The sequence below is a fragment of the Nuphar pumila genome, chromosome 10, assembly GCF_984573655.1.
Source record: "Nuphar pumila chromosome 10, dmNupPumi1.hap1.1, whole genome shotgun sequence".
NCBI classification, from domain to species: domain Eukaryota; kingdom Viridiplantae; phylum Streptophyta; class Magnoliopsida; order Nymphaeales; family Nymphaeaceae; genus Nuphar; species Nuphar pumila.
In genome coordinates, this window is record NC_143258.1 from 3,888,609 (window position 1) to 3,908,027 (window position 19,419).

At 37.9% G+C, this 19,419-nt stretch overlaps 1 protein-coding gene across 1 annotated transcript in view; it reads right to left on the minus strand.

The window, feature by feature from the left end:
* ORP3C (OSBP(oxysterol binding protein)-related protein 3C) overlaps positions 1–18,859 on the minus strand; it is a 38,718-nt gene extending 19,859 nt beyond the window's left edge. Inside the window, exon 1 of the mRNA XM_090018755.1 lies at positions 18,649–18,859. Coding sequence (XP_089874881.1) covers positions 18,649–18,737 — 89 coding nt within the window. The 5' untranslated portion in view covers positions 18,738–18,859. The remainder of the gene's footprint in view (positions 1–18,648) is intronic.
* Between the last annotated feature and the right edge of the window lie 560 nt (positions 18,860–19,419).

The window sequence follows — 19,419 nt, forward strand, 5'->3', positions numbered from 1 at the left end:
CCTATCCTCATCCATGCACACTATCCTTCCAAATTTAAACCTGAATATCCTCCTTTTCAAACCTCATTTACAAAAATAAAGCTTTTATTCAAAGCAACATACCTTGAAAAAATCCTAGCCCTTTATTTCAAATTCATCAATAGGATCGTCGATCAACTTTGAATCGTGGATACGTAAGAAACATATATGTTTCTTCTTCTTCGTGCCTTAGGCTGACGCCTCAAGGCGCACTTTTAACAACCCTATATGCATACAATAGTATATATGATTTTATATTAGTTGATGTTTGACGATATGTTATGCACCTCATAGAGACATAAATGCATCATATGTAATTTTATGGTTGTATTTTATGTAATTCATCATTGTTTCATGTGATATGATTTTTTTAGAATTTTTCTATTTTTTGAAATTTTTTTATTAAAAAATTATGATATTTTACGATATGATACGGTCTTAATTTGGGCCCAACCGATACAGGTAACGGTACGATACTTACAACCTTGGTCTTAATGAACAATTGCAATCAAAGATTCATAAAAAAGAATTTTACAACCTAGTTGTTAACCATGGTATGTAGAAAAGAGGAGAATGTCAAGACAACCATAAGATAATATATACATAGTACATACATACACGTGTAGGCATAGGGTTTGGGTTTATCTAACGATAAATTGTTTATATCAATGTTAGCATGTTAGCAGCATTCAACTGATTAAAATGCCCAAAAAGACCCTTAATTGCCCATTTGATTGCACCCATAGTGGTGTTTTGTAATGAAATATGCGGAAGAATCCAAGAATGCTAAAGCATTCACTATGTCCCACACAGACAAATGCAACAAGCATAAGAGAGGAAATCCACTAAGGGATATACGAAAGGCCTTATAAAAAGGCTACACACATGAAAAATAATATCACTATTATTGAAGAGGAGCTCTCAAGAGCAATACAACATAAAGGGGGGTTCCCCTTATTTATAGGAAAAGGAGACCAAAGGGGCTCCCAATAGAGTCGTTGGGAGCCCCCAACGGTCACAATTGTGACCGTTGGGGGCCCCAACGATTCCATTGTGGGGCCCCTTTTCGGTATCCAAAAAAGCATTTAAAAAATAAAAAACAAAAAATTAAAAAACAGTGAAATAAAAGAAACAAAACAAGTACCCCTATTGGGTACTTGTGAAAAGACCATAATACCCCTATCGGGTATTATGGTAAATATACATCTATATTTATATATATATATAGATGTATTATTACATATGTTTTAACACCCCCCCTCAAACTTTACGGGGGAATGACCGAAAGTTTGCCAAGAAGGAACAAGAAGCGAGGAGCAGGCAGGGCTTTGGTGAAGAAATTTGCAAGTTGATATGCTGAAGTGACATATGGCAGTGTAACTGTCCCACGAAGATATTCATCACGTACATAATGACAGTCCATTTCAATATGTTTAGTCCTCTCATGGAAAGTGTGGTTGCTGGCAATGTAGATGGCACTTTTGTTGTCGCAACAAAGCTTCGAAGCACCGGTAATTTCGACTCCCATATCTTGAAGAAAACTTCGAAGCCACACCAGCTCCATTGTAGTAGTTGTCATAGCCCTGTATTCTGCTTCAGTAGAAGACAATGAGACTTTCTGTTGTTTCTTGCACCTCCAAGCAATTAGCGAATCTCCTAGGAAAACACAAAAGCCAGTAGTTGAGATTCGATCATTTGGGTTTCCTCCCCAGTCAGCATCAGTATAAGCTAGTAAATTTAAGGAAGAGATTGAGGATAGGAATAGCCCTTTAGTCAAAGTATTTTTAATATATCGAATGATCCGGAGCACAGCACTCATATGCACAGATGTAGGAGCATGCTGAAATTGACTTGCAGAGTGCACAGCATGAGCAATATCCGGCCTGGTGATAGTCAGATAGGTGAGGGAGCCTATGAGTTGCCTGTAGGGCGTAGGATCATCCAGCAAAACTCCATCCGCCAGTCGTAGTTTAGCATTGATAACCTCGGGAGTCTCCACCTTTTTATCATCTGAAATCCCAGATTTGGAACATATGTCTACAGCAAGCTTCATCTGTGACAATATATACCCTCGAGGAGAGTATGCAACTTCTATACCAAGAAAGTACCTGAGAAAACCCAGATCAGACATATCAAAATTATGTTTTAACATATTTTTAACTTTAAGAATACCACTTTCATCATTGCCAGTGATGATCATATCATCAACATAAAGCAGAAGGATGATGATACTATTACCTGCACGTTTAACAAAAAGAGCAGTGTCAGTATAACATGAGTGAAATCCCAATTGTAACATGATAGCACTAAATCTATCATACCAAGGCTTAGGGGCTTGTTTAAGACCATATAAAGCTTTTAATAACCGAAGGGTTTGACCTTGGTTAACACTGATTCCCGGCGGAGGGTCCATATATACTTCTTCATTCAACTGACCATTAAGAAAGACATTTTTAACATCTAATTGGAATATAGTCCATTTCTTAGATGATGCTACCGCAATTAAAGTTCTAACGCTTGTCATGCGAGCCACGGGAGCAAAAGTCTCCCCATAATCGATGCCATACTCTTGTGAGTATCCCTTAGCAACTAATCTAGCTTTATAACGTTCTAGGGAACCATCACTTTTTGTTTTGATTTTGTAGACCCATCGACATCCTATAGCTTTCTTATTTGGAGGAAGGTGAACTATTTCCCAAGTTTTAGCTTTATTTAAAGCATCTAGTTCAACTTTCATTGCTTCAACCCAATGAGGTATACTTTTTGCTTGATTATAATGGGAGGGTTCATAGTAAGAATGCAAGGCTATTAGACAAGCTCTATATTTAGGTGAAAGAGTTTCATATGAGACAAACCTATTAGGTGGAATTGATTCTCTAGAAGAACGCCTAAGGGAGGTTTCTTCTAGGGGTTCATTAAGCCGCAAGAATTTTTCTAAAGCACTAATAGGTTGGGCTTCCTCACGCCGAGTGTATACTTGGAGATTGTCACCATAAGTTGGTGATACATCATCATCATGAGAATCATGAGTATTTTCTAAAATTTTCGGATGACTCAAAGAGTCATCATTTGAATCTTCTAAAAGATCATTGATAAACATATAATCAATTTCATTTGATTTTTCCAATATGTCAAATCCATTTTCATCTTCTAAAAAGGTTACATCTTTGGAGACAAATAACTTATTGTTTTTATGATCAAAGCATCTATAGCCTTTTTTATTTTCACCATATCCTAAAAATACACATTCTATTGCTTTAGGTGACAATTTATCTCTTTTATGTAAAAGAACAAAGCATTTACACCCAAAAATTCGAAGACGATTGTAGTCGGGTGTCATATTAAAAAGTTTTTCATAAGGAGAGATATTGTTCAATTTTGAAGATGGCATCCTATTGATTAAATAGGTGGAGGTTAACACGGCTTCGGCCCAAAAAATTTTAGGAATATTTTTAGAAATGAGTAAGGATCTAGTGGTTTCCAAAATATGCCTATGTTTTCTTTCCACTAGACCGTTTTGTTGAGGAGTTCTTGGGCAAGATTTTTTATGACAAATGCCATGTTGTTTTAGATATGATTGAAAATCATTTGATAAGTACTCTCCACCCGAATCGGATCTAAGAATGGATATTTGACTTTGAAATTGATTTTGAACTTTTGCATGGAATTCTTTAAAGAAGTTAAAAACTTCCGATTTAAAGTTAAGAAAATAAATCCATACATATCTAGTATAATCATCAATAAAAGTAACATAATACGAATAACCACCTTTAGATAGAACCGGAGATGGCCCCCAAACATCGAAATGCACCAATTCAAAAGGTCTTCTTGTCACAAAGGTTCTAATAGGAAAAGGAGTAGACTTCATTTTGCCAAAAATGCAATCTTTGCAATTGATATCTTTTTCTTTATAAAACTTATGTCCAAAAGGAAAAAGATACATTTTAGAGTAACTTGGATGTCCAAGCCTTTTATGCCAAGTTTCAATATTTTTGTCTTGGACATAAGTACAAAATGAGGTATTTGGAAGCATTAAGTTATTCATAAAATAAAGGTCTCCCTTCCTATGGCCTTGCCCAATCCGCTTCCCGGACCGGAGATCCTGCACAAAGCACCCTTGGGATGAGAAAGATATTTCACATCCATGGTCGGCTATTTGAGAAACGGAAAAGAGGTTAAGATTTAATTTTGGAACTATTCTAACTTTTGGAACAAGGAAATTTTGAACATTTTTAGAATCAAGAGTTCCAACACCATTTATTTTGAGAAAAGTTCCATCGGCCGTAGAGACACAAGACATTTTTGAATTGGTGTGCACATTGGTTAATGCATTTTCATGAGGGGTCATGTGAAAAGAAGCTCCGGAATCTAAAATCCAAGAGTACGTACCGGGAGATGATGATGAGGCAATGGCGGCACCGGAGGTAGAAGAAGTAGCCTTTAGAATTTGTTGGAGAGCCAAGGAAATTTGTCCAAGAGTATCTTTGAGATCCCCGTTCTTGTCGTCATCTTCTTTGGTGGATGATTCTTCAACGGAAGCCACCTTTGGCTTGAATGCTCCATTTAGCTTTGGGCAAACGGGTTTAATATGCCCCAGCTCATAACAATGATGACATATAATCATTTTTCTTCCACCACTCCCTTGCTTACCAAAATGAGGTGGTTTGTATGTTTTGACATGATTGTCGGGTTTAGATACAGCAAGAACTTCATCAATGCTTTTACCCATATTATGCCTAGTCTCTTCTTGAGTAATCTCGGCAATAGCCTCTTCTAAGGGAGGAAACGTAGATCTATGGAGAAGTGAGGATCTAACTTATTCAAATTCGGGACGAAGCCCAAATAAAAATTGAAACAATCTATCTTGTTCCATTTGTTTTTGTCTTAGTACCACATCCTCCATAGACACCCATTTAGGCTCTAAAAGAGCCAATTCATCCCAGAAAGGATTTAGAGCACTATAATAGTCTTGTATGCTCATGTCACCTTGTTTTGTGGTTCTCACTTTTTCGTGCAAAAAATAAGCTCTTGCAAGATCCTTTTGGGTAAACATACCCTTCATAAAAAACCAAGCTTCATTTGCCAGGCGGAATTTTGCAATATTTGCACATACCTTAAGTTCAACATTATTCATAAACCATGCTAGGATTTTTGCATGGTTGCTCTCCCAATCTTCCATTTGGTGATGATAATCTTCAATAGCCTTGAGACAAGCATCGCCTTCAAGTGCTTTCTCTTGATCTTCTTCCATCTTTGTGAGCTTAAGTTGGGGTTCCGGAATGGTCCCCATTACATAACCCCAAAGCTTCTTGCCTTTGAGATTATTCTCCATGGTGGATGCCCACATCATGTAATTTTTCCCATTGAGCTTGAATGATAGATCGATCTTGACTTCCATTGCTACAAAATGGAGGTGTGAGAAAAAAAGGAAGTAGAGAGATACAAGATTTTACCTTAGAAGATCGTATGGCTCTGATACCATGTAATGAAATATGCGGAAGAATCCAAGAATGCTAAAGCATTCACTATGTCCCACACGGACAAATGCAACAAGCATAAGAGAGGAAATCCACTAAGGGATATACGAAAGGCCTTATAAAAAGGCTACACACATGAAAAATAATATCACTATTATTGAAGAGGAGCTCTCAAGAGCAATACAACATACAAGGGGGATTCCCCCTATTTATAAGAAAAGGAGACCAAAGGGGCTCCCAATAGAGTCGTTGGGAGCCCCCAACGATTCCATTGTGGGGCCCCTTTTCGGTATCCAAAAAAGCATTTAAAAAATAAAAAATAAAAAACAAAAAATTAAAAAGCAGTGAAATAAAAGAAACAAAACAAGTACCCCTATTGAGTACTTGTGAAAAGACCATAATACCCCTATCGGGTATTATGGTAAATATACATCTATATTTATATATATATAGATGTATTATTACATATGTTTTAACATGTTTGCCATCCACGCACCGCGTGGGGCCCACGCACCCATGCAAACAAAGGATGCCTAGAGGCGTGAGACACCACGTTCTGTAAATCCATCTAGGATGCTTTTTGGTGTTCGAGGGAGTTTCGCCTGATAAAATGTAGTCTTTCTTATATATATATATATATATATATATATAACCTGATAAGGGTATTTATGTAAATTCACATATTTTACGCATATTCTTACTTAAGAATATGATTGTACATTTTTTAGAATTTCTTTTGTTGTATTTTTATTTTTTTTTTTGTCTTTTTCTTATTTTTATTTTTAGTTGATGTGACATGTGGGGGCTCCAAATGCACATGTTAGAGCCCCCTCCAACGGTTAGAATCTAACTGTTGGAGGGGCTCCAACATGTGTATTGGAGCCCCCCCAAGTCTCCATGCTCTTATAAATAGGGGTGCCCCCCTTTAGGTTTTTTCACTCTTTTGTAAAGCTCTCTTTTGGGACCCAAGATATTGAAGTTGATATTTTTTTACGTGTGTGCATTTGTATATGTGCCTTTGTGCACTTGTGAGAGTTCTCCTTTTGTGCCTTTGTGCACACTTTGTGTTTCTAGTATTGTGTTTATACACAAAATCTCTTTTTATAGAGATTTTCACATGGTATCAGAGCAAGGTTGCTTGGGAAGAAAAATCTTGAGATTCTTCACAATATCGAGTGCCTCGAAAAGCGTGCCTTCAATTTTTTCGAGATTGGCATAAAGACTTCTCTTCATCAAATATTTTAGAAGATTACTACAATAAGAGTTAAAATATTTTTATGGTACGTATTTTTTTCCTTCATCTTATCTCTCTAACGGGTGAAAAAGACTCATTTTTCTCTTGGCTTTAAGCTCAATGGTTCCAATTATCACGTATGGGCCGGAAATATGGAAGCTCATATTAAAGGAAAGGGGCTTTGAGGATATGTTCAAGGTTCTATAACGGAACCCGAACCAAAAATTACGATGGTTGAAAGAGGAGAAATAAAAATTCTTGGAGAAGAAGAAAGACAAAAGGCTCTTGAAGAATATTCAAAGAAACATGAGGAATGGGAAATGAGAAACTTTAAGATCCTATCTTGGATCTTCTCATCCGTTGAAATCAAGATCAATGCCAACATCATCAAATTCAAGAAAGCATCTGAAGCTTGGCATTATCTTGAGAAGATGTATACTTCACGAGACTTATCTCACAAGTACTATCTTCAAAAGAGGGCCTTGACCCTACAACAAAATGAGATGCCTATTCGTGAGTACTTTGCCGAATTATCCTTTATTTGGGATGAGCTTGTCATGCTTGAGCCCAAGTGGAGTGGCGAAGCTATTGAACTTAGATACAAGCAATTAGAGGAAGATCACTTCTTTAACTTCCTAAATGGTCTTCAACCAGAATTTGAACAAATTCGGTCATCTCTTCTATCTTCTTTCACATCTCCTTCCATTGAAGATGTTATTACCAAGTTAAGTGGAGAAGAAACTCGTATGGGCATTCGCAAGCAAAATTCAAGTGTTCTTGTAATGCCCACAAATCAAGATAAATGTGATGGAGCTAATGTCGTGTCTAGGCCCGACAACAACTTGAGGACATATAAACCTCCTCATTTTAAAAACCAAAATCAAGGATCCAATGGTGGTCAAGGCGGAAGAAGGGACTATAGCAAAATTGTGTGCCACTTTTACAAGGAACCCGGTCACATTAAATCGGTTTGTCCTAAATAGAAGAAACTACATGCAATGGCAACCACATCTCAACCACAAAAAGAGGAGTCTACAAGTGGAGCTCTCTCTCTAAATCAAATTATGGAAGTTGTTCAACCTCTTCTTAAGGGAGCTATTTCGAATGCCACCGTATCCACTCCTTCCCCTCCAAGTAGAACTTCTTGGCTTTTAGATTCGAGTGCATGCTTTTATATGTCTTCAAACATCTCTTCGCTTTCCGAATATTCTAAAAGTTTGTCACCGTATTTTGTTTCAACTGCGGATGGCACTTCTCTTGAAATTAAGGAGATTGAAAACTTTGAAACTCAAAATTTTTTTATTCCCAAAATTAGATTTATACCTAAATTGAATTTGAACTTACTTTTTGTTTCTCAACTCTTGAACCTTGGACGTGACATTCAATTTTCATTTAATAAGTGTTTAATACAGGATCACCGATCCGGGAAGTTGATTGAGGAAGGCTCTAGGAAGGGAGACTTGTAATATGTGGATTCTCTTCAAATCTCTAAAACCCCTTTTTGTAATGTGGCCCAACATAAAGACATAAATGTTTGGCACAAAAGACTTGGTCATCCCAACATCACCAAGTTATCCTATTTGTATTTTATTAAAAATCTTTGTAAAAGTACTCTCTCTTGTAATGATTGTATTCTTAGAAAAATAAGTATGCCTTTTGAACAAAGATCTATGTTTACCACAAAACCTTTTGAAATTGTTCATTCGGATGTTTGGGGACCGACACCCGTCATATCCAAGGGAGGCTTTGCCTATTATGTGATTTTCGTGGATGATTTTTCTCGATATTGTTTGATATATTTCCTTAAACATAAACTTGAAGTATTTTCATGCTTTAAATTATATCATATGATAATTAAGAATCAATTTAATAGTAATTTAAAGATATTTAAAACTAATTCTGGAGGTGAATATCGTTCTAATGAATTTAAGAAATATCTTGAAGACTATGGTATTGTCCATCAAAGATCGTGTCCTAAGACCCCACAACAAAATGGGTTAGCCGAAATGAAGCATAGGCATATCATTGAAACCACTAGGACCCTTCTTATTTCCTAAAGTATTCCAAAAAAAAATTGGGCCGAAGCGGCTCTTGCTTCAGTTTATCTTATTAATCGTCTTCCATCGAAAAATTTAGATAAAATCTCTCCTTTCGAAACTCTATATAAAAAAGAACCTGATTATAATAGATTGAGAGTTTTTTGTTGTAAGTGCTTTGTCCTTACAGATAAGAATGATAAACTCTCACCTAAAGTCATTCCTTGTACTTTTCTTGGCTACTCCGAAATCCAAAAAGGGTTTTGATGTTATGATACTAAAAATGATAAGTTATATGTCTCAAGGAATGTAACATTTTTGGAAAATGATAGTGGTTTTGAAAAGAATGAATCTCATTTAGAAAATGTTGACTATTCCTTTCTTTTTTATCTTTTATCTAAAGATGATATCTCTAGTGATGATGAATCAACATGTAACAGTGACAATGAAGTGGTCGAGATCAACAATAATTTTAACCCTACTACCTCTCAAGAAGAAAATATAACTAGAGACCCTATTACCTATACTCATAGAGATAGACGCACCTTTAGAAGTGTTATTGAGCAATATAGTGAACCTAGTGAATCTATCTCCACACATGATTCAAACCCTAGAAGAACTGAGAGAACTAGAAAAACTCCCTCTAGATTCGTGTCTTTTGATTCTTTCTCTCCTAAATATCGAGCTTGTCTAAGTGTCATTCACTCATATTTTGAACCAAAAAGTTTTGAAGATGCCAAACGGTGTATTGAATGGAGAGAGACCATAGAGAGTGAACTCAAAGCTCTTAGGAAAGCAAATACTTGGGAATTTCAAACGCTTCCCAGTGGAAAGAAAACTATAGGATGTTGATGGGTGTTCAAAGTCAAAACCAAGCGTGATGGATCTCTTGAAAGGTATAAAGTTCATCTAGTAGCTAAAGGGTATAGTCAAGAATACGGGATTGACTATGAAGAGACATTTGCTCCAGTAGCTCGTATGGTTACTGTCAGATGTCTCATTATCAGATTTGCATATCTGATACAACGTCTGCAGGAAACAGGGCGAGCGAGAGAGAGAGAGAAACCAATGGTTGGGGCGGCTCAATATGCACGACCTCCAAGCCCTAATCATTTAATATAAAACAGCAAATATACAATTATCCTTGTAATATCAGAGATATTACAAGGATGCCATTAATGATACTAAACCAGCATGTGTTTCATTAACATACCATGCGTATGGATCTGGATCCAGATCCATACGCAAGTTATATTTTAACACCCTCCCTCAAGTTGTACGTGATTTTGGATCATGTACAACTTGCTCTTCAATAGCCAAAATTGACGTCCTGTTAACCCCTTGGTAAACAAGTCTGCCACTTGATCTTCTGTTCGAACATGACGTAGTTCTATCTCCTTCATCTCGACTTTCTGCCGTATGAAATGTTGATCAATCTCAATGTGCTTCGTTCTGCCATGCTGGATAGGATTACATGCAATGTTTATTGCGCTTTGATTATCACATAGAAGAAAAGATCGAATAATTGTCTCTCCAAGATCACTCAATAAGTGTCTAATCCATGTGGCTTCTGCCGTGCCTGCAGCCATTGATCTGTATTCAGCCTCTGTACTCGATCGTGCCACTGCCTTTTGTTTTCGGCTGCTCCAGGACACTAAATTGTGTCCAATATATACACAATATCCAGAGACAGATCGTCTCTCATCTGGATCCCCTGCCCAATCTGCGTCTGTATAAGTGATGAGTTCGTGTCCTCTATGCAAATTATTGTTCTTGCGATAAACAAGTCCATCTCCTATAGTTCCTTTTAAATAACGTAGAATGCGCTTCACAGCTTCCATATGACCCTCCGTTGGAGCATGCATAAACTGGGATACCTGATTGACAGCATAAACTATATCAGGTCTGGTAAAAGTCAAGTACTGTAACATTCCTACGAGACTTCTATACATTGTAGGGTTGACACAAAGATGACCATCTTCAGAGCTCAGCCTTTGATGTAATACACTAGGAGTACTAACTGGTTTGCAATTCATCATCCCGGCTCTTTCCAGAAGGTCAAGAGTGTATTTTTGTTGCATGAGTGTCAATGTGTCTTGTTGTCTGTCAACTTCCACACCAAGAAAGTACCTCAACTCCCCTAAATCTTTCATTTTGAAAGTTTTCATTAAAAACTGCTTCACGTCTTGCACATGATTATCTGAACTCCCAGTGATCACAATGTCATCAACATATATAAGAAGCAGTATAACAATGTCTGCCTTTTGGCAAATAAAGAGTGAGTGATCCAGAGAGCATCTTCTAAAACCATAACTTTGAATTTGCATAGAGAAACTTTCAAACCAGGAACGGGACGCCTGTTTCAATCCATACAGAGATTTCCTTAGTTTGCACACCCAGGCAGTAGGATCCTTCTCGGCATAACCAGGAGGTTGCTCCATATACACTTCTTTTAAAGTTCCATGCAAAAATGCATTTTTAACATCCATCTGGCTAAGGCTCCAATCTCGATCGACTGCTAGGGATATGATGACACGAATAGTACCCATTTTGACTACCGGACTAAAAGTTTCATCGTAGTCTTCACCATATTGTTGTGTGAATCCTCGAGCAACAAGTCGTGCCTTATATCTGTCAATGCTTCCTTCAGGCTTATACTTTGTTTTATAAACCCATTTTGAGCCAACTACATTCTTTCCTTCTGGCCGAGGGACTATTTCCCAAGTCTGGCATTCATGAAGTGCTTCCATTTCTTCATTCATAGCTTCAGTCCAATGACGGGATTGAAGAGCTTGATTAAAACAAGTGGGTTCAGCCTGTTTTGTGAGCTGAGACATAAACAATTGGAAATCAAGGGAGAAGGTCTCATAACTCACCCATCGTTGAATAGGATGCTTAATGCGTGACGGCCTTTGACTCGGATCATTGGCGATGCTTTCCACATTCCTCGGCTCTGTATTTTTGTCCTGTCTAGTGTATACCTGCCCAGAAAAGCGTTCTACTGGGGGTGGCTCAACTGGAGATGATTCAACATGTATTTGTGAGTCATTCAACTCCCTACTCAAGCCGAAGGAAGGACAATTTGTCTGACATGTTTCTCCTGTATTAGCAAAAAGATTTGCGCTCATCCATGGATCATATACTTCTAATTCTCGAGATGACAATGCTGCAGATTCATTGACCTGAAAATCTCGTTCGTCAAAAACAACATTTCTGGAGGTCCTAATACGTTTTGTAGTAGGATCATAGCATCGATAACCTTTGTATTCATCTGCATACCCCACAAATCTGCACTTGACAGCCTTGTCCTGAAACTTATTTCGCAGAGATGAGTCAATATGTACATAACATACACAACCAAAAACACGCAGCTCATCATAAGAGGGATGTTGCCCAAATAAAATGTAATAGGGAGATTTCCGATCCAAAAGTGCCATAGGAAGACGATTTATGATATGAACAGATGTGTGAAAAACTTCTGTCCAGAGACTAACGGGCACATTGCTATCATGTAACATGCTCATCACGCTCTCAACAATATGCCTGTGTTTCCTCTCTGCAACACCATTTTGTTGAGGAGTATGAGGGCAAGAAACCTGTCGACTTATTCCTTTATCCCGAAGAAAGGCAATAAACTCGTTCGATGAATACTCTCCTCCACCATCACATTGTAAATGCACAATATCACAAGCAAACTTTGTTTTGACCATCGAATGGAATTCCCGAAATATTTGAAAAACTTCATGCTTGTGTTTTAAGAAATATATCCAAGTATAACGGGAATAGGAATCAATAAGGATAACATAGTAACGACTGCCCGAAAGAGAAGGAATAGGTGCGGGTCCCCAAACATCAGAACAAATAATCTCAAATGGCTTTGAAGCTCTTTTATTTATAATATGAAAAGGAAGAACATGACTCTTGCAGAGTTCGCATGAGGAATATTTATTTTTATTATTAGGAAATGAACATAAACTAGATTCTGGAAGGAGACCATCAGATACAAGGTTTTCAACGAAACCTCGATTACAATGTCCCAAACGACTATGCCAAATATCTGGCTTATTACAATGAGATGAATTAAAAACTGCTAATGAAGGAAAAAACAAAGACTCTGAAGGCGAAGACACTGAAGAATGCTTGGACGACTTCAACTGGAGAACTGGGACTGAAGACGAAGACACTGAAGGGATCTCCTTGAAGACGTACATGTTTCCTTGTCGCTCCCCCTTAGCGAACGTCTCCTTCGTTCGTAGATCCTTAACATAAACAGAAGAGGGAGTAAATTCGACAGAAGAATTCATATCATCGACAAGTTTAGCTACAGAAACAATGTTCTTTTTAATATTAGGAGCAAGAAGGACATTGGACAAGTGAAGTGAGGACTTTGACATAGGGATATGTGCATTGCCAGTATGACTAATGGAGTGATAAGTTCCATCTCCCGTAACTATACTACCTTTTTCAAAATAAGGCAATAAGTGAGATAACTTACCCGCATTACCCGTAACATGCGTGGCGGCACCTGAATCAACATACCATTCACCTTGTTCATTTTGCTTGATCGTCATCTGTGACAATGCTGATAACAAAAGTTGTTGCACATCTGTGGATGGCCCTTTTGTGTCCATAGCAGTAGCGGATTTATTTTCAATTTTGTTTATTTTTCCTCTATTCTGTAGATTGAACCAACAATCATCTTTCACATGTCCTCTTTTGTTACATAAGAAACAAGTGGGCACACTCCTCTGATTCCCTGTGTTAAAACCCCCTGAAATATTAGGTGTAGGCAAGATACCACGTCCTCCCTGCCCAAAACGTCTGCGGCCTCTGCCTCCTTGATGCCCTCCATTCCATCGTCCAAAACCTACAGAAGTGTCCATGGCCAAAACTGAATGAGGACGAGCTGATTCATTTCCTTCTGCCCTTTGCTTCATAATCATCTCATGCTGGAGAAGTTTCGCTTGGAGGTCGTCAAAAGTGGGCAAGTGAGGAAGGCATGATAAAGCTGTGGTAAACATGTCAAAGTCAGGACCCAATCCACTGAGGAGTTGTTGAACTTTATCTTTATCTGCAATAGCACTTCCAACAACAGCCAATTGATCAGTAATACTCTTCAAGCGGCCTATGTATTCCATGACTGTCATGGAGCCTTTCTTCAAACTTTGAAATTCATTTTTTAAGAACATAACTCGGGATTCTGATATCTGAGAGTAAGTCTGTGACAGCTTACTCCACAGATCCGCCGCAGTGCAATCATCTGAAAGAGTAACCAACACTTCTTGAGAGAGTGTTGACGTAATATAAGCAACTAAAGACTGATCTCGCTTCCTCCAAACTGTATACTCTGGATTCTTAATGGAAATGGTAATTGTGTCACCTTTCTCATCCTTGGTTTCCTGCAAAATAAGCCGTGGTGGTATAGGAACTAAACCATCCAAATGTTCATCGAGATCCTGACTCCGTATAAAATGAAGGATTTGTCTTTTCCATGTCAAAAAATTAGAATGAGTAAGTTTTTCTGTAACAAGCTGACTCAAGAAATTGGCAGAGGGACCGGATGATGAAGACGAAGAGTAATCCATATCAGTAGAATAATGAACAAGCAATCAAGATGAATGAAAAGAAATAAACAGATTTGGGATCACTTAATCAATCGGTAAAATTGTAATAAAGCACAAAGAACACTAAAACAACAATGAAGGAAGGAAAGAAACTTGTGGAATCAAAACTGATGATAGAATGACAGAAAAAGAGAACTTAGGATGAACACAGTCAATGAGTATGCTGAAGGAGGAACACAGTCAATGAGTACGCTGAAGGAGGAACACGCAGTTCACGATCTGCGAAAGTAGGAACACGCTGCTACTGTTTTAGAAGGGGAAAATCTGCTTCAGAAGAGGGGAAATCTATTGTGAATATACGCAAGGGGGGATCTGCTGGAAATCTGTTGAAAATCTGTTGTTTTATATCTGGTACGCTGAAAGTACCAACTTTCAGAAGGGGAAACTAGTACGTTGTGAAGAGGCGTTGTATCAGTAAGAGAGATCTGCTGTTTCAGACCTTCTTCACGCAAGGAGAGATCTGCTGTGAATATACGCAAGGGGGAAATCTGCTGAAGAAGACCTCCTTCACGTAGTAAGAGAGATCTGTTGTTTTCAGACCTTCTTCACGCAAGGAGAGATCTGTTGTGAATATACGCAAGGGGGAAAACTGCTGAAGAAGACCTCCTTCACGCACAGGAAGTTTTTCTTGTTCACGCTGACTTCATCTCGATGAACACGCTGTGCTTTGATACCATATCAGATTTGCATATCTGATACAACGTCTGCAGGAAACAGGGCGAGAGAGAGAGAGAGAGAGAGAGAGAGAAACCAATGGCTGGGGCGGCTCAATATGCACGACCTCCAAGCCCTAATCATTTAATATAAAACAACAAATATACAATTATCCTTGTAATATCAGAGATATTACAAGGATGCCATTAATGATACTAAACCAGCATGTGTTTCATTAACATACCATGCGTATGGATCTGGATCCAGATCCATACGCAAGCTATATTTTAACACTCATCACCATTGCTTCCATTAGAAAATGGAATATTTATCAAATGGATGTCAAAAATGTCTTTTTAAATGGGGACCTTACTGAAGAAGTCTGCATGGATGCTCCACCTGGTATGAAAATTCCTAAAAATAAAGTTTTTCGTCTTCGTAAAGCTCTCTATGGCTTGAAACAAGCTCCCAAAGCTTGGCACGATAAGTTTTTACAATGTAATGATTGAAAATGTTTTTTCTTCATGTTACACTAATACTATATTATTTGTTAAGAAATCTGATGCAGGAATTGTTATATTATTGTTATATGTTGATGACATGTTGATAACAAGAGATGATACTAAAGGAATTAAAAGTATTAAATCTATCTTGACTTCAAAATTTGAGATGTCAGACTTAGGTTTTTTGACATATTTTTGGGGAATTGAGGTTGCTTATTCTCACAGAGGTTATTTTTTATCTCAAACTAAATTTTCTTGTGAGATTCTTGACAGATCAGGAATCACAGATGCCAAGGTCTATGAAACTCCTGAAATAGTGGGTTCAAAGATGAAAATTGATGATGGCATTCTTCTAAAAGATCTCACACCTTATAGGCAATTGGTTGGATCCCTAACGTATCTCAACATTACTAGGCCTGATATTTCTAATATTATACATGTTGCCAGTCAACTTCAACATGCACCTACCACAGTTCACATGAGCGTCATCTTTCGCATCATCAGATACATAAAGGGTACAGTAAACAAGGGAGTATTTCTATCTCCTTCTTCTGAATTAAGTCTAATTGCTTATACTGGCTCTGATTGAGGAGGTGACCCAAATAATTGTCACTCCACCACTGGTTTTTGTATTTTTCTAGGTGAATCACTAATTTCTTGGAGATGCAAGAAGCATCAGAAATTATCGCTTTCATCCACCAAAGCTGAGTATAGAGTCATGGCATCTACCACCATGGAGATTGTTTGGGTTCGCAGCTTGTTGGGAGATATGAATATTAAAGTTCTAGGGCCCACAAAATTATGTTGTGATAATAAAAGTGCAATCTACATTGCCAAAAAATCACACATTTCATGAGCGCGCGAAGCATATCGATATGGACTGCCACTATGTTCGTGAAGAATATTTAAGAAGAACCATTGACCTTCCTTATGTTACATCGGAATATCAACTGGCAGACTTCTTCACCAAGGTGTTGTGCTCTCCAAGATTTAACTTCCTTCTTGGCAAACTTTTGGTTGTCACACCCTAAGTTTGAGGGAGGGTGTTAAAATGTAGTCTTTCTTGTATATATATTCATATATATATATATAAAGATACATATACATATATATCTATATATGTATATGTATCTATCTAAGTATATATATATATATATATCAAACCCGATAAGGGTATTTATGTAAATTCACATATTTTACGCATATTCTTACTTAAGAATATGATTGTACATTTTTTACAATTTCTTTTGTTGTATTTTTATTTTTTTTTGTCTTTTTCTTATTTTTCTTTTTAGTTGATGTGACATGTGGGGGATCCCAATGCACATGTTGGAGCCCCCTCCAACGGTTAGAATTCTAACCATTGGAGGGGCTCCAACATGTGTATTGGAGGCCCCCCAAGTCTCCATGCTCTTATAAATAGGGGTGCCCCCTTTAGGTTTTTCTACACTTTTGTAAAGCCCCTTTTTGGGACCCAAGATATTGAAGTTGATATTTTTTTATGTGTGTGCATTTGTATCTGTGCCTTTGTGCACTTGTGAGAGTTCTCCTTTTGTGCCTTTGTGCACACTTTGTGTTTCTAGTATTGTGTTTATACACAAAATCTCTTTTTATAGAGATTTTCACATCGCCCTCCTCCCTAAACATAGGAGGACAGGACACCCCTAGACACCTTTGGAAAAAAAAAAGAGTGTCGGCGGACAGCCTTGGACATGGACACTGGCGGACAGAACAGGATGGACACCATGTCCTTGTCCAGGGTTGTCTGTGAATCAAACGCATTGTAAAGTATTGGCATTTTTAATATACATTGTTACTTTTGGGGGCCAAAAAAGTCACTTTCACTTTTCAAATTCAAAGTATTAAAGCACCATATCACTTTTTGAAAAGTGAATTTGACTTTTTGTTTCCCTCCAAAACAGGACTCAGTTTATCCCATAAAATAACTGTGTATTTTCAAAAACACATATGTACAATATGTGTATGGTTGTGATCACCTATTAGAAAAAAAATATATGTAATGTTATCTGAAATAATCTTTGAGTTACTTGTTCTAATAGCCCATTAGAAAAAAACTCTGCAGATGGTAACTAAGCAATAGACTGAATAAATTGTTGAAAACGGTGACTCAATAAAGGTCACAGCACCAGACTGCAGCAACTGAATGGTCCCCCACTTGGTGCTACTCAGATAACATTACAGCCAAGTAATTCAAAGATTATTTCAGCCCTTAACCACATCCCAATGACTCTAAACGAAATTACATGCAGAAAAAGGGGTATGCAATGCCAATTAATATACAACATTAACACAATGGAGCACGATACAACACTATCCTGTGCCAACCACCGTAATTATCGAGGGGAAGGCAAATGTGGTGAGGAAAAACCTTGAAGATGCCCACCATACAAACTCCAAAGTACGCCAGCGGAAATAGATGTATCAGGATTGTTCCTAAAAAACAAGAATCAGGGATAGAGACCAAAAGAATCTCGTCATAGAACTCACAAAGGAAGATTAAACTTCTATGCGAAGCTTTATCCAACACTCCGTAACATTTGTAAATGCACAGCCGTACTGGAGAAGCACTTAGGATGCGAGAACAGATCCCAATCCCGATCAGGACCAGAATTATGAACATATTCGTCAGAGATCAAGCGAATCCTTGCACGCTAACTCAATCCTAAACTCCGCAAAGCTTCTATGCATTGATAAATCCACATAAAAATACAATAATTCGAATTAAAATCAGTTACGACGTTTCGATCTATTTCGCCACAGAAGTACCAACACCGACTGAAAACGCGATTTTGATTTGTCGCGAATCTTTGATATTTACGGTCCGATCTCATCTCAAAAAGGCGCATGGATCATCCAACAGGCCAAGATTTTACGTAATCCCGATCGAATCGCCCTCAAAACTCCCGAAAACCCACAGAAAACGCCCGTTCCAACAACGCGATTACCGAGTAATAAAACTTTCACATCAAAAATAGGTCAGACAACAAATCGAACGCAACGATAACACAAACAAAATTACAGATTACCAATCAAAATCCCGAGTAACCGCTCAATACAGAGAGAGAGAGAGAGACAGCGTACCCGTTGACGGATTTGTGCATCGCGCTGCCGAAATTGGAGAGGCTGGACGCGATGGATGCAAACAAACCTTTCTGATCCTTCGACGCCATCTCGATCGGGATTGTGAAAAAACCCTAATCCCCCCTTCTCTCACCGATCACAACCACAGACGACGACGACGACGACGAAGCCGGCGGCCGGCAGCCGGCGGATAAGAGAGAATTGGGATCGGAAAAAGGAAGGAGAGAGGATGAGCTGGAGAAGGAACTTCCTTGAAAACGATCGCGCCAAGCTGGCGCTCGAGTAATTTTACAAAATACGACCTCACTTATCAGTTATTTACATAAAGCTGCTCTCTGTTTTCAGTTTTACACTTGACCGCGGTTCTTTCATTTATATTTCACGCGCAATTCTCCCAATTGTATAAGAACGCATCGGACCAGTGTTGTCAGTATAGGTGCGTATCGTATCGCCGGAAAAGTAATACGATACTAACCTGAATCGGCTATTTTTTAATACACGTAAAAACTAACTTAAAATTATTTTTAATACTATTTTTATATCTTTAACACGCTACACGCTCTGATTGATAATAATATTTTTTAAATTATTTTTGGCTGATTCAACGATTCACTTGAGAATCAGCATCAGCCCGATTCACCTGAATTGTTGGCCAAACGATACAGGTCCGATTCCGATACTGACAACATTGCATCCGATCATTCAAAAGGCCATGATTCTCAATAACCAAACCATATAAAGCACTTTTTTTTATATAGACAAGCTGGGGTT